General features: G+C 50.0%; 1 protein-coding gene across 1 annotated transcript in view; it reads left to right on the forward strand.

Annotated features, from left to right (window-relative positions):
- The window catches only part of FAT2 (FAT atypical cadherin 2), a 66,355-nt gene that overhangs the window by 38,333 nt on the left and 2,473 nt on the right, over nt 1–25,549 (forward strand). Inside the window, exons 12-22 of the mRNA XM_034780242.1 lie at nt 505–738; nt 1,596–1,985; nt 3,825–4,039; nt 5,005–5,142; nt 5,732–5,875; nt 7,585–7,782; nt 10,496–11,303; nt 13,373–13,518; nt 18,956–19,397; nt 21,587–21,740; nt 24,553–25,145. Of these exons, the coding sequence (XP_034636133.1) occupies nt 505–738; nt 1,596–1,985; nt 3,825–4,039; nt 5,005–5,142; nt 5,732–5,875; nt 7,585–7,782; nt 10,496–11,303; nt 13,373–13,518; nt 18,956–19,397; nt 21,587–21,740; nt 24,553–25,145 (3,462 nt within the window). The remainder of the gene's footprint in view (nt 1–504; nt 739–1,595; nt 1,986–3,824; nt 4,040–5,004; nt 5,143–5,731; nt 5,876–7,584; nt 7,783–10,495; nt 11,304–13,372; nt 13,519–18,955; nt 19,398–21,586; nt 21,741–24,552; nt 25,146–25,549) is intronic.

The following is a 25,549-nucleotide window of genomic DNA, read 5'->3' on the forward strand; positions in this document are numbered from 1 at the left end:
AGCCAAGATGACCTCCTGAGGTCCCTTCCAACCATGGTAGTCTATGATTCTATGAAGAGACCTGGCTTCCATTCGAAGCTCTAGCAAGGTCTTTCTGCATGACCTTAGGCAAGATTTCATCTCCCTGGGTCTCAGTTTCCCCATCTCTAAAAGAGAGATAATACTTATCTACCTGGGGGTGATTAACTCAATGTTTGCAAAGACTGAGATCCTGCTATCGAAGTGCAATTTATGACAGCTCAGACACATCCTGTGCAAACTTCCCGTGAATAGCGTTCTGCCTGTTCTGGGCCACTCCTGTGCAAAGGCGGACAGTGATATCGGAATAGCTTATAGCACTGAGACATGGGCTTTTTCTCGCTGCTAACTGGGCTGGAGCTAGGGTTTGAACCCAAGTTTGCTGTCTCCCAAGGCTAGTGCAGCATTGACAGAGTGTGTCATATAGCCCTCTTTACCAAAATTCTCTTAGATCTCAGCCGTTGCCGTCCCTTCTTATTTCACTAGGGGAGCTGACCACTTCTGCACCTCTAGACCGGGAGCAGAAACCTACGTACCATCTTGTCGCCAAGGCAACAGATGGTGGAGGCCGTTCCTGCCAGGCAGATATAACCCTAGTCATAGAGGATGCGAACGACAACGCTCCAAGGTTCTTTCCCAGTCATTTTGCCGTAGCTGTCTTTGATAACACCACAATGAAGACACCCATTGCAGTGGTCTCTGCCAGGGATCTCGACGAAGGTGAGTCAGAACGAGATTTCTAGCCGGAGTTCTTTTACCTCATGGATAGAATTTCTCAAAATACAGGGAAGGAATGCAACTAAGGGCATAAACGGCTGTGACTTGGTGCAAAGGTGTCTGGATCTTTGAGCCAATCTCCTCATTGCTTACACATTCTGGAAGACCTTGAAGACCCTGTAGGAAATTCGATACATGTGTAAACTTCAGAAGATACCAGCTGAGGGCATCTTCGTAGCTTAGAAGTAGCATTATGAACAACCAGGTAGAAGACTGAAGTTCCAATCTCGACTGGCCTCTTTCTCATTGGGCCAGTATTTGTGGGAGCACCACAGAGCTGCTGGATGCAAATATCACCACTGATGGAGAATGGGAGCCAATGGCAGTAGTGAGGAAGGCTTATAAATGGGGCGGGAGGAAGAGAAGGCGAGGGAAGAGAAATGAAAATGATCTTTGGGAAGTTGCTTGGATTTGTCTTGTGACCCTGGGTTTCCTGAGCCCTGGATAAGGCTCCTGGAAGAGCTCCTCTGTGAAGGTTTTTTTGTTACAGTTGTGATTGTATATGTGAGACTGCGATCCGCTTTGGGATGAGGGTGAAAATAAAAATAATTAATTCAAAAAATAGGGAGCAACAGCAGATCAGAGACAAATATCTGCTGGATGGCTGCAGGGATGGATAAAAGGTTGGCTCTGTATTGGATGGATGCACACATGAACTGGGACTTAAATGCAACCAAAAGACTCAGTGTCTCTCTTGGGTTTAAATTCATATGGGTATGCATAGTTCTACTGATTATAAACTATGAACCCAGGTCAGTGCTGCCCTGTGATTAATCCAGTCTGCCCCGTTATCCTTCCAGGCTGCAATGCAGAAGTGATCTATTCTCTCACTGACTCAGCGGATGAATACTTTTCAATCGAGGAGACTACTGGGGTAATCCGGCTAGAGAAGCCCTTAAAGGACACTCAGATTTCAGCGTTTGAGCTGACAGTTTGTGCAACAGACCGGGGCTCCCCGCGCCCCCTCTCCGCTCTCACCACCGTCACTGTCTCTGTGGTGGATCTGACCGAATACCTGCCTGTTTTCCTGAGCACCGAATATGTGGCCATGGTCACCGAAGACGTGGCCGTGGGCACTGAAGTCCTCAGCCTGTCCATGCTGACGAGGGATGGCGCTGAGAACATGGAGATCAAGTACGAAATCGTGAATGGGAATGATCACGGGAAATTCCAAATCAACTCAAACACAGGTAAAAGGTCTTGTTCCACGGCACGTCCTGCTGGACTGGCAGTGACACCGTTCTAGTCAGTGCCCGTTTTCCTGGTTTTTCTCTGTCTGCCTCATGCTGCTTCTCCCTTTCTCCTCCGTATTGTAATTCATGTAGTTTGTTTGCATTCCATATGCTCTTTACCTGTCTTCCCTCTTTTATTCTAGCCCCTTCTCATGATCCTTAAAACTTTCTTCTCCCCTCCTCATCCTCCCTTCCACCACCACCCCCCCTTATCTTTCTCTGGAGGTCTTTTCTTATCTTCTTTCATTCCCATCTCTCTCTCCCCTTCCCTCTTCTTTGATCTTTCTCTCGCTCCCCTCTTATCTTCCCTGCTTTGTTTAATGTTTTTCCTCCCTCTCTCCCCAGGTGCTTTTTTTAAAATCATGTTTCATATTTTAAAATAGCTTCTCTTGTCTTTCCATGTTCAACAGCTCCTCACCCCTATTCCCCATCCCCTACACTCAGCCCTGTGCTCTTTCTTGCCCAGATACGGAGTATGATTTGTGAAGAGGGAGGGATATGTAATTCTCCACTACCCTAAATACAGATGCCAGATTCTCTGAGGGAACAATCCAAAGTCCATTGAAATCAACAGAAAGACTCCTATTGACTTCAGTGGGCTTTGAATCAGGCTTCTGAGGGATGATGGATAAACATAGAACAGAGTGTGGAGATTTTTCCACTGTGAATGCTCAGGATGGTTTTGTTCCCTTGTTGTTTGGTACTGGAGGGTAAAACACTCCACCCTGATCCCACGAGGAATCTGACAGGGCAGAAAGTGCTACAATAGGTGGTTTTATTAGGTAGCTATTCAACGAGCATGGATAAAAATGGAATTATTACTCATGCAGCAGGTGCTGAGTCAGCCCTGACGAGCTAGCGTAATGTGCCATATTGTGTACCCAAAGAGATGATAAAGGTTGCCTATTGCAAGAACAATGTCAGATTCCCTGAGATAGCCACTTCGACGTGACAATGGAGGCCTTCAACCCTTCACTAGATCATCCCAATCCAAGATGCCGTCCTTATCTCTATCATCCCAGCCCCAACACTCTCGCTAACTTTTCCACAAAGATCACTTCTTCAGAACGTCCATCCTAATAGACTTGGAGCAGAGTAATTCCTAGTGAAAGGTTAATATGGGATTTTGGTAATAATCTCATGATGACTTGATTCAAGTACATGGCAACATTTTATCTCCCTCTTTGCTTTCACGTAGACCTTGGTTTCTCGCCAATACACTGAGCTATACCCTACCCTTCTGCTTATATACCCACAGACAAACCCAGACACTCATGCCACCACTTTCAAAGGGGACAGCTAGCGATCTCCAGCTGATACGTATCTGCGATTGTCTCTCATACGTCCACATAGGCTTCGACAAGCATCTTTTCTTTCCTGCACATGGCACTTTTGATTGAATACCTATCTTGTTCTGGTTTCACCATAATCTAACTTATCACCTTATGTATCTTTCTACTTTACCGCAAGATGCTATTGGTTTATATTGTCCCAGATCTGATCTTTTCCACATACGAATCCAGAAGCTGTTATGCAGTGAAAGGATATTTTACTTCTTCACGCATTTGACAGCAGAGTTGGGCTAGTTATGAAAAGAGTCTGTCTGATTAGAGCTCGTTTTATGTGACGTCACAATTTTTAGTGGCCTGGTTTGATGGACTAGAGCAGTAGCCACCATGGCTTTATCTGCCGGTGGTTTGCCAGTCGTCTCCTTGATTGATCTGGGGGTCTCTGTAAGACATTACATGTCCTGTGTTTAAAGCATCTCCTGTCTTTGCTGTCTGTACACATATACAGGTATCTTGTACGTTAGCGGGAGCCTGGATTTTGAAGTGAGCCACGAGTATTACTTATCGGTTGAGGGCACAAGGAAGGGCTCTGCTTCTCTCAGTGACGTCACCATGGTGGTGATTAATATCACCGACATCAATGATAACATGCCAAAGTTCACCCAGGATCCTTACATCACTGAAATCCGCGAGGATGCAGCTGTTGGGGAAACTATCCTTACGGTAAGACAGAACGGAACAACTCTTGTTTAGCAGCCTAAAGCCAGGTGTCCACCCACATTCTCATTCACATTGTGGTGGAGCCTAGAGGCCTCAGTCAGGGATATTGTCGCTGTACACACACATTGATTAAAAGATCCCTGCCCCACAGAGCTTACAGGCTAAATGTATTACCAGAGACAACGGGTGGATCCAGAAAGTGGGGGGCCGGGGATGGGAAGCATAAGGCAACAGTGAAACTGTTACAGCTGTGTGAAAAGCAGTGGTCCCGGCACACCAGCCGCCAGGCCATTGTTGAGTGTTTTGTAGGCACCCTGGCAGAGGTGAGTTTTAAGGAGGGACTTATGAGGAGAGGCTGAGAGAACTGGGCTTGTTTAGTCTGCAGAAGAGAAGAGTGAGGGGGGATTTGATAGCTGCTTTCAACTACCTGAAAGGGGGTTCCAAAGAGGATGGATCTAGACTGTTCTCAGTGGTACCAGATGACAGAACAAGGAGTAATGGTCTCAAGTTGCAGTGGGGGAGGTCTAGGTTGGATATTAGGAAACACTATTTCACTAGGAGGGTGGTGAAGCAGTGGAATGGGTTACCTAGGGAGGTGGTGGAATCTCCATCCTTAGAGGTTTTATAAGGTCAGGCTTGACAAAGCCCTGGCTGGGATGATTTAGTTGGGGATTGGTCCTGCTTTGAGCAGGGGGTTGGACTGGATGACCTCCTAATGTCTCTTCCAACCCTAATCTTCTATGATTCTATGATTTGAAGGAAGACAGCGGAGTGGCCTTGCAGAGTTTTCTCTGTTCCTACCCTGGGCTTCTGCAAGGTACTCTTAAGCCTTGTACCAAAAGCAAACAGTCCGTCTTCCCCTCTCATGCCTTAGTCAGAACCTCCCACCCTCAAACAACCGGCAAGACATTGCCTCTGAGACAGGAGACATTTGTTCAGGAGCCCCCCTCTTATCACTCTCCCAATAGGTGTCAGCTGATGACCTGGATGGGGCGATGAACAATCAGATCACATACTCCATTGTGGGAGGGAACCTCCTGGAACACTTCACCCTCCATCCCAAGAGCGGACAGATCTGTATTGCCAAGCACCTGGACCGGGAGGAGGTGAGTTACAGTCCACACTAAGGCTTGATGCTGCAGATGGGCGAGTTAGAAAACAAGGTTACGTCACCCCACCAGGAGGAGGATGGAAAAGACTGGGGAAGCGCACAGTGCTCATCTGTCTGCCAGGTTTTGAACGATCCATTGAAACCATTGCACTCGGCAGGCCAGTGTAATCAGTTGCCATGCACATGAATCCTTTGGACCCACAGATATTGCTGAAGGGTCAGGAACACATGCCATGGGGGCTGGGCTAGAGCAGAGATAATATGGTGTAATGATTAGAGCACTGGACTAGGAGTCAGGAGACCCGGGTCTCTGCTTGGCTAGGCCCCTAGCCTCCTGTGTGATCTTCAGCCAGTCAGTTCCCATCTCTGTGACTCAGTTTGCCCACTCACAAACAGGGGACAGTGATATTTACTTTCTTGGTGAAGCACTTTGAGACATATGGATGGAAAGCTCCAGAGAAGGGCTAAGTGTGATTATCATTAAACTGCCCAGTACCTTGTGCTCTTTAATAAGCCTGCACGTGGGGAGAATAAAACATCCGGACACGAATCCCCATAATCAATGCATGCCGTACACCTTCTAGGTTCCCAGCTATGCCCTGACAGTCCGAGCCACAGACAGCGGCCAGCCTGCACTGTTCAGCGACGTTGCCGTGCGCGTCCGGGTGACGGACGTCAACGACAACCCGCCCAGGTTCTTCCAGCTCAATTACAGCGTGGTGGTGCAGGTAAGGCAGATCCTCTGCTCAGCGGAGACACTGTGTTGCCTCCCTTTCATTTCAGGACACCTAAGGGACCCTCAATGAATTACACCAGGGTTGGGGGTGGGCGGTTAGCTGTGAAGGGAGATTCTGCTTTGTGTTGGTGACAAGCGATGAACTAATAGACCTGGGGTCCTGCCCTGCAGCACCCTCCTCCCTGCCCTCTTTGGTCTACATGGCGTCCCCAGGGACGTAGGAAGAGGCCAGTCCCTGCACTTCTTCCTGGTCCTTCTCAGGCTGTGCCCTCCCGCGCCACTACACACACAATCTGGTCACATGTAATAGTGAAGGCATCTTCTTGCCCTAGGTAATCTGGATTCCCTGGTTAAAAATTGTCCAGGGCCTTGGGTAATTTGGGGTGTTTGGTGATGGGTATAATAGGAACAGTTTAAGAGCTACAAGTATGATTTGTGGTCTGGCAAACCGGCCTAGTCTATTTAGTTATCAAAGAGAAAGTTAAGAGGCAATTTAATCATGGCTTGTAAATACCTACTCAGGCAGAAGACATCTGATAGTAGAGGGCTCTTTAATCTTTCTGACAAAGGCACAGCAAAAGCCAATGGCTGGAAGTTGTATCTATAGATTATTAATTAATTATTTTGATTACTTAAGAATTCCCAGTTATCATTCTGAGGTTTGACAGGTTCTTGTTCCAAGATCAGGCCCATTATTATTATTTTAGGTAGATAGATAGATAGATAGATAGATAGATAGATAGATAGATAGATAGATAGATAGATAGATATAATTATATATCATTTACTGCAGTCACAAATACTCCAACTCAGTAAAGTAGATAGAGCTACTGCAAAGTTGAAGTCAGCAAAGTTCAAACAGGAAATACGATGCACATTTTTAACAGTGAGGGTAATTAACCATTGGACCCTTACCTCGAGATGCTGTAAATGCTCCGTTACTTGGAGTCTTTAAATCAAGAAGGCAGTTTTAGCCCTTGGTAGTTGGGCTAGGTGCAGGAATGCCTGGGGTGAAATCTATGGCCTGGTTTATGCAGGAGGACAGAGTAGAGGAGCACAATGGTCCCTGAAGATAGCCACTAGGAGCTGCGGACAGTCAGTGTAACAAACTCTCTTGCGGCCCGCAAGCAGATTACCCTGATGGGCCGTGTGCGGTCCATGGGCCGCAGGTTGCCCACCACTGCTCTACAGCCTGTTGAACCTACCCAACTGACTCCAGTGAAAACCTTGAGAGCTGCCAAGCCCTGGGCTATCAGAAAGATTAAGAGAGCCAATGCTGAACGACAAGATTCACACAAAGGGCCAAACCAGTGAAAGCCCAGGGAGAGTTTTAATTCCTCAGGAGGCAGAGCGGGTTTCTACCTCCTCCCAAAGTTACAAGGAACAACAGCAAGTCAGAGAGTTAAATGGATTTTCAGCAGTTAGCTGCAGCCTTGTGTCCAGCCCTGCTCACTGTTCTTCCCATAGCACAAGTGGAGTTTTACATATTTGGAATGTAAAAACGGGGGTAACAAAGCCATGCCCGAGCTGCTGGCTGTTTCCCCTTATGTTTCCATAGGCGTCTGCTCACGTCACCACAACCACCCTGTGCCTTTTCGGTGCCGCGATCAAACAGCAACCCTAGAGGCAGAGAAATTCCACCCTTATCTTGGCCAGGTGCCTTCCCTCACTTTGCTCAACCCCTTTTCTCCCATATTTCAGGAGATAGCCCCAGTTGGCACAAGTGTCCTGCAGCTGATCATGAGTGACAGAGACTCCCCTGAGAACGGGCCGCCATATTCATTCCAGATCACCGAGGGAAACGACGGGAAAGCCTTTGATGTCACCCAGGATGGTCTGCTGGTGACCTCATCTGTTCTGGATAGAAGAACAAAAGAGCAGTATCTCCTACAGGTCCAGGTAGATCCTGCCTTCCCCCTTTAGGATATGAATCCACCAAGGCCAGTGCAGTAACAATGAAGGCAATGGAAATTACACCCAAAAGCCCAGATAGAAGCAACTCCAATCTTTGGGAAGTTTGGATCCAGATCCAAATTTTGAAGCCTGGATCCATCTATAGAGCTCACGTCCCAAGAGCTGTGTCTGCATAAAACTGGGGCCAGCTTTTCCAGCAATAAAACCTGCTGGTGTAGTCATGGGAACCTCTGCGGTGCAATTGACCCTGTATGATGCTTTCCCCGATATAATTCTAGAGACCTTCCACTTGGGGAGAGACTCGCGTCTGTTCCTGAAAGCTTCACCTAAGTACTCCAGAAAGGAGCTGTTCCCTTTTATTCATGCTCGCATCAAGTAAACAAATTACGGGAAAATAGCTTGTTTTCAGCCTGAACTGGTTTTCCTGGGGGAACAAATCAACAGGGGCAGGAAATTAATTTTGTATTTGCAAGTTAAAATGCCTGAGCAGGCCTCACCCCCACAGCCCTGCCAGTGCACCTCAGCCCTGTGCTGCAATGCTCAATGCTATTCTACCCCTGAGCTCCACACCCAGATCCCCCAGTGCCTCCTGCCAATCTACTTCTGGAGCCCTGCTGAGCCCAAACGGACAATTTTCCCAAACTACATGGAGGTGTGTGATGCGCACAAAGTTAGGGATTCAGATGAGATCCATCAAAATCATATTGCCTGGTAAATAACGAAGAATATATAAGCCACAGTCTCCAGAGATGCACTAATCCACTGTTCCACACATAGAATGAGAAGAGGTAAAAAGATTAGAGAGCGTGACCAGGCTCCTACTGAAATCAATAGCAAAGGTCTCATTGGCTCAGTGGTGCAGAACCAGAGCCTAGGACTATATATAGCTTGAAGAAAGGAAGATTTAGAGGTGACATGAGAAAGAAATATGAAGTATCGTAGCTGTGTTCTTCCCAGGATATTGGAGACACAGTCCTGGACTGTAGATGAGCTCTGTGTAGCGCAAAAGCTTGTCTCTTTCCCCAATAGAGGTTGGGCCAATATAAGACATTACCTCACCCACCTTTTCTCTCTAAATAAATATGGCAGAATGGATGCTTCAGAGACAGTAACTCAGAACCTCCTATTTACTAGGTGTAGGGATCACCCAAAGAAAGTAAAAGAAACTAAATGTAACAGGGATCAAAGAAAATGCTATGGTTCGATGAATAATTAACCGCTAGGACTCACCACCTTCAGATATCACTGAGGCAAAACAAAGACAAGATTCAGAAAAGAATTAGACATTGACGTGACTAAGAGTCATCCACAAGTATCGTCAATGGGGTAAAAACATAGAAGGGATCTAAATCTTCCATAATAATGGATACCTAAAGAAATAAATATTATTATTAATTATTCATAACATAAGCCCCAAGCACTAACTGCCCGAGGTTAGAAAGAAACATGTCCTGTGCTCTGATTGTTTCATATTTGTCCATTATGAGGTTGCTGGCCTCCTGGACTGTCTGCCCACTATCAGAGACAGGATGCTGGGCTAGATGGACCACGGCTCTGAGTTGGCGTGGCAGCTCCCCTGCTGCAGGTGTGGAGTGTCAGAATTGTGCTTGGGTGTGCAATTGCATCATATAGTTGTGCACTTAATATGGATGTACAATGGCTGCAGTTGCACAGACAAGCGCAGTCATTTTGCCCAGAACTTAGGCACCCATATGCGCATGTGTTTCGGCACGCACAGTTCTAAAAATCTGGACCAGCATTTTGATTCGTTGGAAGATTGGCAGCCATCCTTGCGTTATTCACTGCGGTTATGGTGCACTCAGAACCTGGTAAATGACTTCACAGGAAGGAGGCTACCGGAGTGGGTACAGGATCTCTTTTGTGAAAACCGAGCAGCTGCAAGTCTGCTTCTGGGGCTGCTGCATTCCCACACATTCCAGAAGCATTATTTTGGAGACCCTATTAGGCAGTGACTTGTAGTCAATGTTCCTGCAGGGCATTTTTTTCCTGGCCAGGCTCCTGCACCATCCCCTTCTCCAAAGAACCATCACTGAAGAGCCAATTAAACCCCAAGAAATCAGAATCACCCAGGCGTGTTCTCTGCCGACGAGCTCCACTCTGAATGCGAATGAATGCACCACGTTAACTCTGTTAGTGATCCACCTCCCTCAGCAGCCTGCAGGCTCCTGGTTTTTTCACGGGGAGGCCTGGTCTGAGTCTCTCTCTTGGAGGGCACTGTTTCAGTCCTACCCGCCCACTTCCTGGAGAGCTGCAATCACAAAGGCCATCTCCTGGCACTGCCTTGCCATTGCTGCCCCGCTGCTCTTCCTCCTCCTTCATCCCATAGCCCCAGCTCCTACTCTCCCAGCTCCTGCACACAGGAAGTGAGAGGTGCTCTACCCCAATGTGTCCTTCTGTGCCCATCTGATGGGGAGCGGAGATGAGACGCTCTTCCCACACATACACTCCTAGTCTCTCGGGACTTTTGCTTCAGCCGTAGAGACTAGGAGCGGGTGGGCCGTGGGGGGAATAGGAAACTGGATAGATCAGGATTGAGGTTCGTCAGCAGAGCAGCGTGGAAAGCTGCCCTAGCACCTCAAACACAAGCAGTGCCACCTCCTCTTGATCCCCAGCCTGGGAGCAGTGCCAATGTAACTCAGTGCAGGCCTGTAACGGGTCCTTTTGTTTTCCTTGACAGGTCTCGGACAGCGGCATCCCTCCTCTTTCGTCCTCTGCCTTTGTAAACATCCAGGTGAGTGAGCCGAGCCAATATGCGCCCTCGGCGTTGCCCCTGGAGGTGTTCATCACTACTAATGAGAGCGCCTTCCGAGGCGGTGTTCTCGGCAAGATCCATGCCACGGATCGAGACCCCCATGACACCCTGGTATACACCTTGGCAGCAGAAGTACCCCAAGAGGGGCACTTCTCAGTGGGGGCAACGGATGGCAAAATCATCGCTGGCGAGAAGCTCCCCCATGGCCACTACGCCCTGAATGTGACTGTCAGCGATGGCACGTTCAAAACCACCACCACCATCAACGTCCATGTGTGGTGCTTCAGCCAGGAGGCGCTGGACAAGGCCGTGGTGTTACACTTCCAGCACCTCTCCCCTGAGGAGTTTGTGGGTGACCATTGGCGCAACTTGCAAAGGTTTCTGGGAAACACCCTGGTCACAAGACGTCAGAACATCCACATGGCCAGCCTACAGCCCACGGCAGCCTCTAACGGCGTGGAGCTCCTCTTGGCTGTCGGAGAGTCCCCCGGTGCCTTCTATGAGCCCCGCATCCTAGCAAACAAGATTTCTCTGTTGGCTGGGGAGATGGACCAGCAGGTGGGGCTCCAGCTAAAGAAGGCCATTCACGTGCCATGTCATGGGCCAGCTTGTGCCCAACGTGTCTGCAAGGAGACAATTCAGCTGGACCCGGGCATGGTGTCCACCTACAGCACTGCCCGACTCAGCGTTCTCACGCCCCGGCACAGCTTGGAGCAAATTTGTTCTTGCAATGGTGAGAAATCCTCCTTATTGCTCTTGAATTCTCCCCCTTGGGAAAGCAATGCCAGTCTCTAGTGTGGGGGATTATCCCTTCAGCACATCACGAAACTCAGGGAGTTGTCATGGAATTACACTGTTCCATTAACTGGCCATTCTGCCTTCGCTTTCAGGGCCAGACCTAGCGTCCTTGAGCTTCAAATTCCATCTGGCCTGTAGGAAGAATTCCACTGGATAATGCTAAGCTCTTATCATGTGTCATTAAATAATAACAGGATCTCTGTTGCCCCGATGAGAGTAAAGTCACTCATATGTGGAGCAAAATGGTCTGGGCTCTACGGGTAGAAGTTCTATCCTTGGGTTCCCATGCTTTGGTCCTGTGCCCAGCAAAGCACAGACTAGTTAAAAGTGGTGAATTCAAATCATAGAATCATAGAATATCAGAGTTGGAAGGGACCTCAGGAGGTCATCTAGTCCAACCCCCTGCTCAAAGCAGGACCAATCCCCAACTAAATCATCCCAGCCAGGGCTTTGTCAAGCCTGACCTTAAAAACCTCTAAGGAAGGAGATTCCACCACCTCCCTAGGTAACCTATTCCAGTGCTTCAAATCAAGCCAAAGATTTTGTATTCATATTTTAGGTACAGTAGCTTCCACTTAGCAGCAACCCGCCTGTAGTAGGAAGAGGGCCTGAAACATAAGGCCTTGTATTAGAGGCCTGTTATGAGGCCTGAGACTAAAGTAATGATCAAAACATCTCTATTCATCATGCTGTCATCCTGACCTTAGCTTTAGGATGGGTCAGCGTGTTCCTGTTATGTTTGGGGAATGTGCTGGTATCGAGGTGTTCTGGTACCACCTTTCTGGACTGTGTTTGCGTGTGTATTCTTGTGACTAACACTACTTAGGAATGGGTGGTTCAGCAATATCGGCCCTGTTCTTGCCAGATTCTGTGAGCAGGGCCTGCCTCTTGCTCATAACTTAACTTTGCTTTATATTAGCAAGTTTTGACCATTACTTTAGCCCAGGCCTCAGGCCTCCTACCAGGCCTCTAATACAAGGCCTTATGTTTCAGGCCCTCTTCCTACTATACCAGCTATTGACAACTTCCTGTTAACAGCAACATTTTGCCAGGCACCAATCCCATCCCATTGACTTTAACGTTAATGGGATTCGGGTCCTGGCAACGGTTTGCCGCTGATTACCAACGTTTTTCAGCTGCGGCCCAGGTTTGGGAGGGAAGCTGCAGCCAGGGAAGGAAGTGCTGGGACCTGCCTTCTCTGGCGGCAACCCTGCAAACCTGCCTGCGGCCGGTGCTCAGCCTGTCCTGTCACTTCCTTCTGGGACTGCAGCCCAGCAAACCTGCTTGCACAGGAACGCCCATGACGTAAGGGGGGAGGCTGTTGGCAGGGCAGATGCCTCTCCAGGCTGTGCCCTGTTGGGGAACTACACACAGGGAAAGAAGTGCTGGGGCATGCTGCGCCCCAAAGAGCACAGGGAGAAGCATTGTGCAGCCTCAGGGGTCCCCAGCACTTCTGTTTCCCATAGAAAGTCCCAGCATCTGGGCTGAAGCCAGGGAAGGCATGTCCCAGTGCTTCTGTCCTGGCTGCAGCCCTGCAAACCTGCCTCCTGCTTATTAGTAACTGCTGGGTAATAGCAACTTTTGGCTGGTGACCGGAGGGTTACTAATAAGTGGAATCTACTGTATTTCCACATTGGCCACGGAATAGCAGGGGTTGATAGGTTGGGAAGGAGCTGTCCTGGCAAAGCTGTTTGCAGCCCCCGAACAGGAATGTCCGGGGATGCTGCAGGACAGGACTGGGCTGCAGGTCATTATGGTGGAAGAGCTGTTGGGGAGGCTCAAAATGTGAATAGCCAGGGGGCATTGCAGGTCCTCATGAGCTTCACTGGCAGAGCTATGTAGAGACTGGGGGCAGCAAGGACTCCTGCAGGTCAGGCTGGAGTTATGGTGGCTGAAATGGGGGAAAGCACAGGGCTGGGGAAAGCACTGGATGCCGTAGGTTGACCACAATCCAGAATCTCAGACTGTTTTCAGATGACCCGCCTTGCCTGGTTATATTTCTAGGCACGGCTGTGAGATTCAGTGGACACAGCTACATCTGGTACCATCACCAGGAGAGAGGAGACTGGCAGATACAGTTCCGCCTGAAAACCCACCAGCTGCACGGTGTTCTGCTCTTCGTCAATGGGACCAACGCTGCTGTTCTGGAGGTAGGGTTTGCAGTACCTAAGGATTTATTACAATTCCATTGCATGTGCACTGGGAACTATCACCAAAGGAAGGAACAGACTGAACAAAGTAATACCCACCTATGTGTAGGTGTAAAATACCATGTGGTGAAGACCCGTTAGTAACTTGGGTACTGTGCGACTTGGTATGTTCACCTAGGCGGGTGACACATGATTACAGCATGACACGTTGTGATTACAGCATGACTGCTAGAGATGGGCTTTTTGAACCGATGGATTGTGCACACAGCCAGTCTGTACTAAAGCAGCCTGATGCTACTACGTCTCTTCCTTTACCCCTCCTTGTTTGTTTCATCCTTCTGTGACATCATGTCCATTTCACTGTTGGCTCCTTGGAGAAAGGACTGTTATGTACCGGTTGGGGTTTTCAGTAATGCTCTGCTCCTAAATTTATGGAGATATCCTATCTCCTAGAACTGGAAGGGACCTTGAAAGGTCATCGAGTCCAGCCCCCTGCCTTCACTAGCAGGACCAAGTACTGATTTTGCCCCAGGTCCCTAAGTGGCCCCCTCAAGGATTGAACTCACAACCCTGGGTTTAGCAGGCCAATGCTCAAACCACTGAGCTACCCCTCCCCATACTGTTTAGCCAATGGGAAAATTCCCACTGACTTGAACAAAAGCAGAAGTTAAGCTGATGCTGAGCATCTTTGGAAATGTCACCTTAGGTGTTCGTACAGCGCCAGGTACAATGCGGTCCCAACCCCGAGGGTACCGCACTAACTAATAATAGTACGAGTAGCACAGGAGACAATTCAGGGCTGCCAGAAGATAGAGTTCCCACATACACACAGGAGTCACTCTGGGACCACGAGGAGCCAGATTCTCAGTGCAAATTGGTACAAATTGACAGTGCTCCGCTGACTTCAGGGGAGCTGAATGGACTCACACCCATGGAGGATCTGGCCTATGGTACCTACAGACTCACAAACAGATCATTCAAGGGCCTGTGAACATGGTGTTTCCACCAACCCACAAGCTTGTAAGTGAGCGACCCAACCCCATTTATTCACCAGGGAATTAGTCAGAAACCCCTAAACATGGTGTTACCCATTAACTTACCACAGGAAACAACAGCTGCTTCTAGTTTCCTCAGTGGCTGAGCTGGGCTGAGCACGGATCCAGTGGCCACCCAAAAAGATACAGAGAAGTTGTCCAGATGGACACCAATGGATTAAAGGCTCTTTGTTTTAATGGAAGGCAGGGAGAAGGTGAGGACAGAAATCTTATAAAATGGCCTCTCACATCACTTACTATTTCATGAACGATCCAGGCAACTTTAGCCAGTGAGATGGGGGAGAACCAATTCAAGCTTAAACTTGCAGGCCTCTTAGTTTATGTTTCTTGCAGTGGGTTTCGTCATTCCGGACAGCTGCCAGAACCAGGAACATCTTAATCTGATCTCTCCCCTTTCTTTGGCTGCACTTGCTGAATCTATAAAGAATTCAAAGGAGCATGTGTCTGCTCCCTTCAACCTTGGCAGCAGAAGGAAACCAAAAGCCCTTTAGAAAAGGGTTTTATTGTCTGTGTCTCATTAATTATAATGGGCCTAATTTAAGTTTCATATCTTATAACTCACTTATTGACTTACTGGGTTTTTTCCCCTGAACCCATCTCTGTGTAATCTAGACGTACGACATAAATTAAATACAGCATCATGCTCATTTAAAGGGACACAATCCATTTTTTAAACTGAGTTTAACAATGCTTTCCAGTGCGTCTCCGGCCCCTGAATCCCCTGCCTATTTCTGGGGCGTTTTCCAATTTTAAAATGTTTTACTCTCCGCTGTTTTGGCATAAAAGACCCCCACAAACAACAAGGGAAACGGTCTAGCAGGGGAATCAGTGGTGCTGGCAATACACCAAGTGCTGTTAAATGAACAAACGGAAAAAATACAGGGAAATATGTTTTTTCTTCTCTAATTTCTTGCAGCTACAGCAATCCTAGGGGACGGCTGGAACAGTGGTGGGGGAATAATATTCAGACAGGAGGATGGTTTTAAGATGACAGTGTCCATTTCAAACTGCTCAGAAGAGGCAGCTCACACAGTCCCCACCCCTGAGCCCCATGGTGGTGTTAAGCCATTGGCTACAGAGCATGGGGGGAGATGGGGAAAGGGTCTGCTTACCAGCAGGAGTCCCGGGAAGAATTTTCTCAGCCAGAATTCCTTCTTAGCCATGAGAAGGAGCTCGCTGGAGCAGCAGCTAGAGGGCGTGACCTTGCCCAGCCGCTCAGATCTGCTGGCCCCTCTGGCTGGGAAGCAAGACAGCGAATGCAGGGACTGCGATTGTAGCTGCCCATTGCACAGGGTCACGAAAGCTGCGGAAGGCTCTCGTACCCTCTTCTGCACCTGGCACAGCCCCGGAGCGCCCTCTCTACTGCCCCAACCAGCCCCAATAAGCCATTCAGGGAGGGGCCATTGTCAAGCCCCCATCTGATCTAAAAGGGGTGCCTCAGACTTCGCCCTGAAGGCCGGCAGAGTTAGGCTCCAGCAGGCGCTTGGAGCAAGAAAGTCACATAACCAGAGATGCCGCTGCGCCACTGGAAGCACCTTGCCTCCAAGTCTTAGAGCAGCTCAGAGACTGGTCAATAAAATCACCTCCACTGATCTTAGCCCTCAGGGAGGTGCACAGGGAAAGAGGAGGAGGCGTGCATAGTAGCCAAGGAGACAATTTATTAGCCAGTCCCACACATAGGACCTGGTGACAAAAGGCTAGTTAATGACCGAGTCCAAAGCCCCAGTCTTTTTGGCTATACATAGACAGCTGTGCCTGTCCAGTGGGTAATATTAATAGATACTCTGCCCTGCAGCTGGAGGGGCAGCAGTGCCTTTGACTCATTTCTTTGTCACGCTGTTTGTGGAGTGCATCAGGGGGACCCAAACATTGCCAGGACATGTCTGATAAACTCGGGGGGCCCTCGAGCTTTTAGTTTTGCAAAAATAGGCAAATAAGCGCAAGTCAGTAGCATCTGTTATTTATTTGCTTACTGTCTCAGGTTTGTAGTTCCAGTGTTTTGAATAAATTCCTCCCAGGGTGAACCTGCCTTATCCTCATGATCTCCAAGCACTGCACCCGAGCTGAATGGCATTGTGCACCAGAAGGAGGAAAAAGACAGGCTAGCTGGAGGAGACTCATAAAGGAGTCTCTTTTTGCTTCAGGGGCATTGAATCCTAACTTGTCCCCAGAATCTGAACAAGCCAGTTACTGATGCTCAGCTTGTGTTTAAAACAGAAGGGAAACGGCAAAACCTTCTCTGATATTCTCACCCCACTGTGCAGAGATTCACACGCACAGCTCCTCCAAGGGTCACCCAGTGGAGATCATCCACCAGCTTCTACGAGTCCTTCCAAAACAGATTTCCCCTTGGCATATACACCTCTACCCCGGATATAACGCGACCCGATATAACACGAATTTGGATATAACGCGGTAAAGCAGTGCTCCAGGGGGGCGGGGCTGTGCACGCCGACGGATAGAAGCAAGTTCAATATATATATATATATATAGACAGACAAACGAATGTTTAAAATTCTACCTGTGCATTCTCCCTATTCATGGCCCCCTGGGTTCTATAGAAGACAGTCCCTTACGAATCAATGGGGTAGGGGAAAAGAGGGGTTTTCACCTGAATTCACCCCGAAACCACACTTACATGCTTCTCTCTCTTTTCACTGTCCCACCAAAGCTTTTAAGAGGAGTCACAGGCAATGGACAGCATTTTTCCCGCACTGCCCCTCCATTAACGTTTGTGTAGTTAGTATAATTAGACGCTCAATGATCTGATTGTGTCATTCCCGGGTGCTGGAGAGGGAGTATTGGATTGCAGAGGATATTAGCAGCTTTGGCCCTGGTTTCCAATGTGCTGATAAAAAGCTGGGTACTACAGCAGGTCTCTTTCTTTCTTCTTCGCCCCCTTCACCTGCTCCTACAATGTAGCCCTGCCAGCTGCTCTTGCTTGCCTAGATTCTTTCAGCACCTCTCATTAATGCCAACAGAGACGCTCCGGCCTGGGCTGCTTCCACACAGGTAACAAGATACCAAGTAATCACTTGGGAAATGGAGTTCACTTGTGCACAGGCATCCTGAACGCCAGCACCACGGTGACCCAAATTAAACCCCGAGGCAGCAGGTGGGGGCTGCAAACAGCTGGGGAGTAAAGTCATGCAGCGTCTGCATGCTGCCACGTGGCGGTGTGGTCTGGGGCACGGAGTGTGGACCTGGGAGTCAAAAGATTGTTAGCTCCTTAGGGTGGCAGTTGTCTCACTGTGCCTATGTACGGCACCCAGCGGGGCCCTGATCTCTGTTGTGGCTTGTGGGTGCTACCATAATCCAATTATAGCATGATGACTCACAGCACAGAGCTGATTCCTTCCCACCTCCCAGCTCTTTACAAAGGGAGGCAGGAGGGGCTAAATCCCGCCTGTCCTAGCGTGCACTCTGAACCCACGGGGTGATGCAAGGAGTAAGTTAGAGCAGAATTTGGCCTTACATATTACAGGAGTATCGGGGGGCAGCTAACAACGTATCTTTGGCCAATTGAAAAAGTGACAGGAGCTGAGTTTTGGTTCAGAGCCATTTCTAGAGAGAACGGAAAACAAAGGAAATAATGAAATGCCGTTTGGTTTGTTCACATTAAGAATGGTTTTCTCCTGCCCTGCCCTCTTCCTCCCCATTGTAATTGAGGATTGGAATGGTCCACCAGTTAGAAGGAGGTGATCCTGGACCAGTCCATAGTGCAGTCCTCTAGAGACCTCACACTTTCCGGGTCACCCAGGTGGCCCAGAGCCACTCCTGGCTTTACAGGCCATCTCAGGAGCAGCCCTCTCCACCTACCAGTCAAGGGCTGCAGGAGAGGCCAGGGATCGAGCTGCGTGAGCAAGGTGAGACGGACTAGTTGTTTTCCAAAATAGCAACGTAAACCTAGTTTTAAAGTTGGGTGCGAAGTTTAGCGCTGGCGAAAGGTGGCTGCCTTCTCCAGGCCAGCACCTACCTACTCCAGCTTCCCCCAAGCCTGCCCTGCCAATTGGCAAGAGGAGACTTTTGGTTGCAAGGCTCGTGCAATTCTTCAGCTTCCTGAGTAGAGTTAATGGTGAAGGTGGTAGTTCAGTCCACCAGGAACTGCGGTGAGACGCGTTGTAATTTAAAAGATATACACAGTCGTCCCCCACCACGGACAGTCCCATGGGCATTTCATTTCTAACGCAAGGCAAAGCCTCAGGAGGTTTGGCTGGTGGAACGGTCCTATTGGCTGAACGTTCTTGAGTCCTGGAAATCTCAGGCGTTTGCCTCTTGCCTTGCACAGAAGGGGAAGGAGGGGAACAGGGAGCGTTGAAAGCCCAGCGGCACAACGGTGTTTGCATCGCTCCTAATTCTGGCTGTTTGGGCGTGTTTTGCAGCTCGTTAATGGGGTGCCTCATCTCGGACACCGATGCCGTGGCAATATCAACGGGAACCTCTCCTCCCTGGGTTTTGTGAGCGACGGAGAGTGGCACTCGGTCCTTCTGGAAGTGAAAAGCACATCCCTCCGCTTGCTCGTCGACAGCTTGGGAAATACGTCTCTCCGGCTGCCCGGGGCCTGCAGCATCTCCCCTTCCAGGAGAGATCTGCTCTTCGGGGGGATCGTCCAGTCCCGACAGCCCCAGCGGGTCACTCGGGGGTTTAGAGGTTGCCTGGATGCGGTCAGAATTGACAGCGAAGACGTGATGCTCCTGCCTGGGGACAGCCACGTGAAGGGGATTGTGGAGGAGGTGGGGATAAAACAGTGCTGCCCGCACACCGGCGCCTGCAGCAGCAACCCCTGCCTCAATGAGGGGATGTGCGCCGAGACTCACGGAGGAGGTACGTGTATGTCCCGCCATGACTTTCTGGGCAATAAGAAATCAATAGTCTGGAGGCGAGCGTGGAAAACAGCTGAGCCGAATGGACAAATTTAAGGGGGCTGCCCCAGAGGAGGGGAAATTCTGGCTTTTCACAGCGCTGCGTCTCCCAGCAGGCTGTCAGGGGGCAATGTCCTCAATCAGTGAAACAACACATTGGAAGCATTACGAGGCAGTCCTTGGCAGATCAGACTGGGTGCACCGCTGTTTCTGCACAGGGCCTTGGATTCAGTTGTATTTTCATTCAGGCTTTTACAAAGCCTCAAGGAGCTGGAATAACGTGAGGTCTGGTCATCCCGTGACGTTTCAGCTCCTGGAAGGTGGAAATACTGTGGGAAGACGAGATGTGGATTTGTTCCCATCCTATAAGTGACTCCCGGGGGCCGGGGAGGGAACCTATGAAAGTCATTAGCACAAGCTCATGCCTGCAATTCTCGGGTTCATCTGAACCTGGTTGCCCAGCAGTTATTTGTAGCAGGATTTCATCCATGTCACAAACACGGGTGTATCTATCTGTGCACCTCATCAACCTCCCAACTCCCCTGTGAGGCAGGGCAGTGCTATCATCCCCATTTCACAGGTGGGGCACTGAGACACAGAGAGACTAAGGGACTTGACCAAGGCCTCACAGGAAACCTGTAGCACAGTTAGGGATTAAAGTCGGGTCTCCCAGTCCCAGGCTAGTGCCCTAACTACTGCACCACCCTTCCTCTCCAGAACATCTTGCCCTGATTTCTGTGGGTGAACAGTGTGTGAGAGGGACTCATGTGCACAGCGTAACATTGCAGCACTGAGCTTCTTGAGACAGCCACTGCCCATGCTCGGGCTTTCCTGCTCTGACTTCCATTCCCCTGTCTTGGGGGCATCTGGAGGCAGCTCTGACACAGCTACATGGTGATGGGAGACATGCACAGGGGAATCCTTTGAACCTGTCTGTGCTTATTGATGCTATTGTTTTTCTGCCTGAGGTCTGCTGCAGAGTCCCACGCCCTATTGGGTTAGCAGCAATCAAAGGGCTGAGAGCACACCTCCCTCCTTCCCTCCCCGCCTGCCCCCTCGGGCAACAGGATTTAGATTCCTGTCAGCTAGGCAGCTGTTTAGCTCAGGTGAACTTGTTTGAGGTAAAGTGCACAGACACAGGGTGTGTGAGTGTGCAACCCTGCAAAAGGGGTTGTGTGTGTACAGGTGGACGTGTGCACATATGTGCAAATGTGCTTGTGCATGTGTGTGTGTGTGTGTGTGTGTGTGTGTGCTGGAGTGCAAAGGCATGTGTGTTTGTGCGAGAAAGTGTTTGTGTAAATATGCCTGGATCTCATGCAAATGTCACAATAAGGCCAATCAGTCAGTGACAGGATCACGCTCAGGGATAGTGTGTGTGAGCACATGGATAAGATTGAACGTACACGTCTCTGTGTTTGCATGGCTGGCTGGTTGTGCCTGCCATGTGCACGAGTGTGTGCACACAGCTCTATTAGTGACGTGGAAGTGAGCCGGAACTTGCCTGAGTTACTCTATGCACAGAGGATGGAGACGTTTATTTTGTGGGTCATAACCAGGCACTTTTAGGATGCTCCAAGGTGGAGGGGCTGCACTTCCCCAGCGCAGCGTGCTAGGGCATGGTGCGAAAGAGCTCAGCTGAGCAGTTGAAACTCCCAGGATCAGAATTTGATTTGGCAGATACCAGAAAAATAGAAGCCCAGCCACCCAACCCATTGGGTTTTCACTCCTGCTGTTGACATGACAGCTCCCACGGGGAAGTGGAACAAAGCGTGTCCGGACAGGAGCTGCCTAGACATGGCCTTTTGCCGGGCGCTCGGCGGGCTGAAGGCTATCATCTTTAGACATCATGTCTAAAAGAGTCATAAAAATCTGCCGCCGGTGGATCAGCTTTGCCCGCCCGGGAGGGAGGGGGCCACCGGCTCCATTTAGGACCTCACCTGAGCTGTACCCGGGGTTACAGGACAACACCTTTGTGCTCTTCAGATGGCGCATTCAGGAGAGTCTCAGCGCTGGGCGGTTGCAGCCTCAACCCCAAGTTCACTCCCGCTGCTAATTCCCAAAGTGTCAGATTGTTGGTGCACCCTGGGCCAGAAACCACCTCCGCCGCCTAGCTGGTGCAGCCATCTCACAGCTCTCTATCGCCCTCTCTAGGTTACACTTGCATCTGCCCGGTGCTGTTTTCTGGCGACCGCTGTGAGCTGGGGGACAGCCCGTGTGAATCCAAGCCCTGCTTGCATGGGGGCACCTGCGTCCTCTCCGAAACAGGCTACACCTGCCGCTGCCCCGATTGGTACCTGGGGGAAAGGTAAGACCAAGGAATGGCTTTTTGACTGCGTGTTCCCCTGTGCGGAGCTCTCAGCTTACAAGACACATTTAACTTTGGGCACCGTTTCTCATGGCAGGGGTGAATATCCAGGAACTGCATGTTCCTGCAGTTTACCTGGTCACAAATCTTAATACCCCAGACAGCCACTCCAAGATTGATTGCCACATTCCATGCACTTTTTGGATTGCATTCTCAGACTCTAGAAGGCAGAAGGAACCAGACAACGAATTAATCCCCCTGCGATTGCATTGTCACTAGTCGAGTCATGTACTCACGGTTCTTAGAGCCTGAGAAAATAATCTCCTTTAGTCAGCGTTTCGCTGGGTGCCTGTGAATGTTTTGTTTGGTGCCGATTCAAAGTGTCTTCTTGTGACAGGGCTGTTCCTAGAACTGCTCTTTTAACAAGTACACACTTCGCTCGGCTGTGTTACAAATTACCCCTGACATGTCAGGGCTCCTTCGCCCTGGAGAGGACGAGCACAGAGGATGCATTGTTCTGGGGGAGATTGATGACAGCTCTGTAGCTGATACCTGTCGAGTTTTACAAGTTGGTTAATATCAGCCAAGAGTCAGATCCTTACCGTTACCAAGTCACTGGTGGAGGGGATATTCCAGGGACCACATCTGTCAGACACCAGATCTGCAGTGCTAAGGAACATAGGAATGTCCACATTGGATCAGATCCAAGGTCCATCCAGCCCAGTATCCTGTCTCTGATAGTTGCCAACACTAGATGCTTCAGGGAAAGTTGTAAGAACCCTACAGCAGGCAGATATAAAATAATCTGCCCCTATAGTGGGTCTCGTCCTGGTCTCTAATAATTAGAGACTGGCTTAAGCCCTGAAGCACAAGGTTTAAGGCACCTTCCCAAATTACTGTTGTCATTCATTTTGATAATTCTGGATATTCTTCATATCCACATTAGCGCATGTTCAGAATACACATTCAGCACTGAAAGAGTTAACATGGCTCCAGAAGTAGATTTCACTACCCATGTCACCTTGGGTCATCAGTAAGGAAGCAGTTACACCGGTGGTAACCACATGTCCCTCTCTGGGCTCCTCGCTCCTGCCTGCCCCACAACATGGCCGAAAATAGCCCAGCTCAAGTTGAATGTGAAGTGAATCTAGCACATCTCTACTGCCTTTCAATTAAAGCTGCCCGGCATGTAGACGGGCCTCTTGGGTGAATATGAAGGTTGAAATTATCCACCCTATTTTGGGGAGAACGTGCAACTGATCACCAGATGGCACTGCTGCACCTGAAACAGGCTGCACCTCTAGTCAGACAAGGTGGGTGAGGCAATATCTTTTATTGGACCAACTTCTGTTGGTGAGCGAGAGAGAAGCTTTCGAGCTACACGGAGCACTTCTGCAGGTCTGGGAAAGATACTCCGAGCGTCACAGCTAAATGCAAGATGGAACAGATTGTTTAGCACAAGGAGGTAGCCTTAAAGGGTGTGGGAATGTTTCCCTTAAATAAATCGTTATGCACGAGAAGGCATGGAGAGGAAGCTGAAAAAGAAAAGGAATGTGATAAAAAAAGGCACCCGTTCAGGGTGGGAGGGCTGATGCTTCTGGATGGGAGGATCCCAAATCCAACTTTCCGAGCCCTGAAGGAGTTCAGAGTTCTAGAATCATTTTGAAGTTGATGGGATTCCTGTTCTATTCAGGAATGGGAGAGTGTCGGGTTTTTAAATGGGGGTGGGGATTTAGATCAGTATTTTGGTCTTGATTCCTCGGACTTTTCATAAAATCTCTAAGTGCCTAAGGGCTGGTCTTTACTAGAGCTTCTAGAAATTCATGCATTTGTCAAAGCTACTCTGGACACTCCCCAGATGTTTGCTCCAGGTGGCAAACATCTGTAGCTTCCCTTGGGGAGACAGTCTAGGGTAAACTACAGCTGAGGAGGTTTCTTAAAGTTCAATGCAGTTCAGAGTGTCCCTGGATTCCCTAGCCTGATTTATCAGAGACTTCAAGAGTGGGGAGGTTCCAAGCACCCAGTTCTCCCCAGCAAAGGAGAGGAGAAGAATCTTCCTCTGAACTTTGGAAAGAGTTTTGTCCCTTGGCCTTTGGTATTGCAATGATCTGTTTTATGTCGCTGTGGTGTGGCGAAATGTACTGGGTAATGGCTGAGGGAGGCGGAGGCATTTTCAGGGTTGCTTGGGTGGCATCACCCTACAGAAAACCAAGGAGAAGGAACTTTATGGTAGCCAGTGCTACCATGAAAGGACTAAAAATGGGGATAAAGCAGCTGCTCCGGACCAAACGAACCGCAAATATGGGTATAAAATAAACGAATGTGGCTGGGGTCCAAGTTTGCCTTTAGGAGCTGGCCATTCCTCTGCCCCACCCCACAATCCTCCTGCGAGTTGGCAGAATTGGAGAAAAGGCAACTTTGCTCCTGTTCCCTGAAAACTGTCATTTAACTTATTGCCAGAGACATGTCCCTGTGGGCCCCACCTCACCTTCACCACTAGAGGGAGCAACACACCACATTCCAGAGAAAGGCCCTTTCAGAAATCAACCTCACAGGTTCCCCAGCCTGGCCCCACCTCCATCTAAGCTGGAGAACTTGTGGGAAAAGTCCCACAAAATCGCCTGGTGGCAATACACCATCTCCTGGTTCTTGGCTGGCAAGCAACGGAGGCCGGGCATAATTTCGGGCTAGCGGGTGCTGGGGCTCTGAGAACAGTTGTGTGGAGCAGCCGCACTGCTTCAGCTGGTTAGAGCTTCTAGCAGGTGTCCCCAGCTCTGATGGCCGGTGTCTCCCTTCCCCTTCCCCGCTGCAGGTGTGAGAAGGTGGCTGAGGAATGTCAGGACAACCCCTGCCGGAACGCGGGGCGCTGTGTGAACGCCGGCGGCTCTGTCCACTGCATCTGCACGGGGGAGTACCAGGGGGCATTCTGCACGCAGAGGCTCGTTACCCCTGACATCGCGCCCGCCAAGTGGGGGATGGGTCCTGAGGAGATCGGCGAGATTGTTGCTGGGGTGCTGGGCGTCGCCATCCTGGCGGTGGCCTTCGCCTTCATCCGCAGGCGCTACTGCCGCCCCGCCAAGGCTCACAAGCCGGTGGCCAGCGAGGACCCAGACCTGCTCTCCAAAAGCGAGTTCTCCAAGAGCGTGGGGGTGGCCACGCACGCCCCGCCACCCATCGAGCTCAACATCCTCAGCAACGGCCCGCACAACAACCTGGACAGGGGCACGCCGGAGCAGCGCAAGCCCATCCCCACGCCGGAGTTTGTCACCTTCAGCTCGGGCAATGTCCAGAAACCTCGGGGCACCATCGTGTGCAGCGTGGCCCCCAACCTCCCGTCGGCCGCGCCCTCCTCCAACTCCGACAACGAGTCCTTCATCAAGAGCTCCTGGGCCAGGGAGCAGATGGGTCAGTGCTCCCCCTCCACACGCCCCTTCCTCCTGCTAGAGGTGGCTCCCCAATGCATTGGGGCTTCAGGCTTGTGAAGGGCCAACGGCACTGACAAGAGCCGGCATAGTGTGGGCAGATGCTGTCCAAGCCTGTGCCACAGCCCTCCCCATGCAGTCTAGTCTCTACTGCTACACCCGGCTATTCCCCCCCGCAAGCCCACAGCCCCGCCAACACCCATCACTGCTGACCTGCTACATCCCTCACACCTGACCAGCTACACCCGGCTATTCACCCCCACAGCCCCGCCAACACCCATCACTGCTGACCTGCTACATCCCTCACACCCTGACCAGCTACACCCGGCTATTCCCCCCCGCAACCCTACAGCCCTGCCAACACCCATCACTCCTGACCTGTTACAC

This window comes from Trachemys scripta, chromosome 8 (assembly GCF_013100865.1).
Source record: "Trachemys scripta elegans isolate TJP31775 chromosome 8, CAS_Tse_1.0, whole genome shotgun sequence".
Lineage (NCBI taxonomy): Eukaryota > Metazoa > Chordata > Testudines > Emydidae > Trachemys > Trachemys scripta.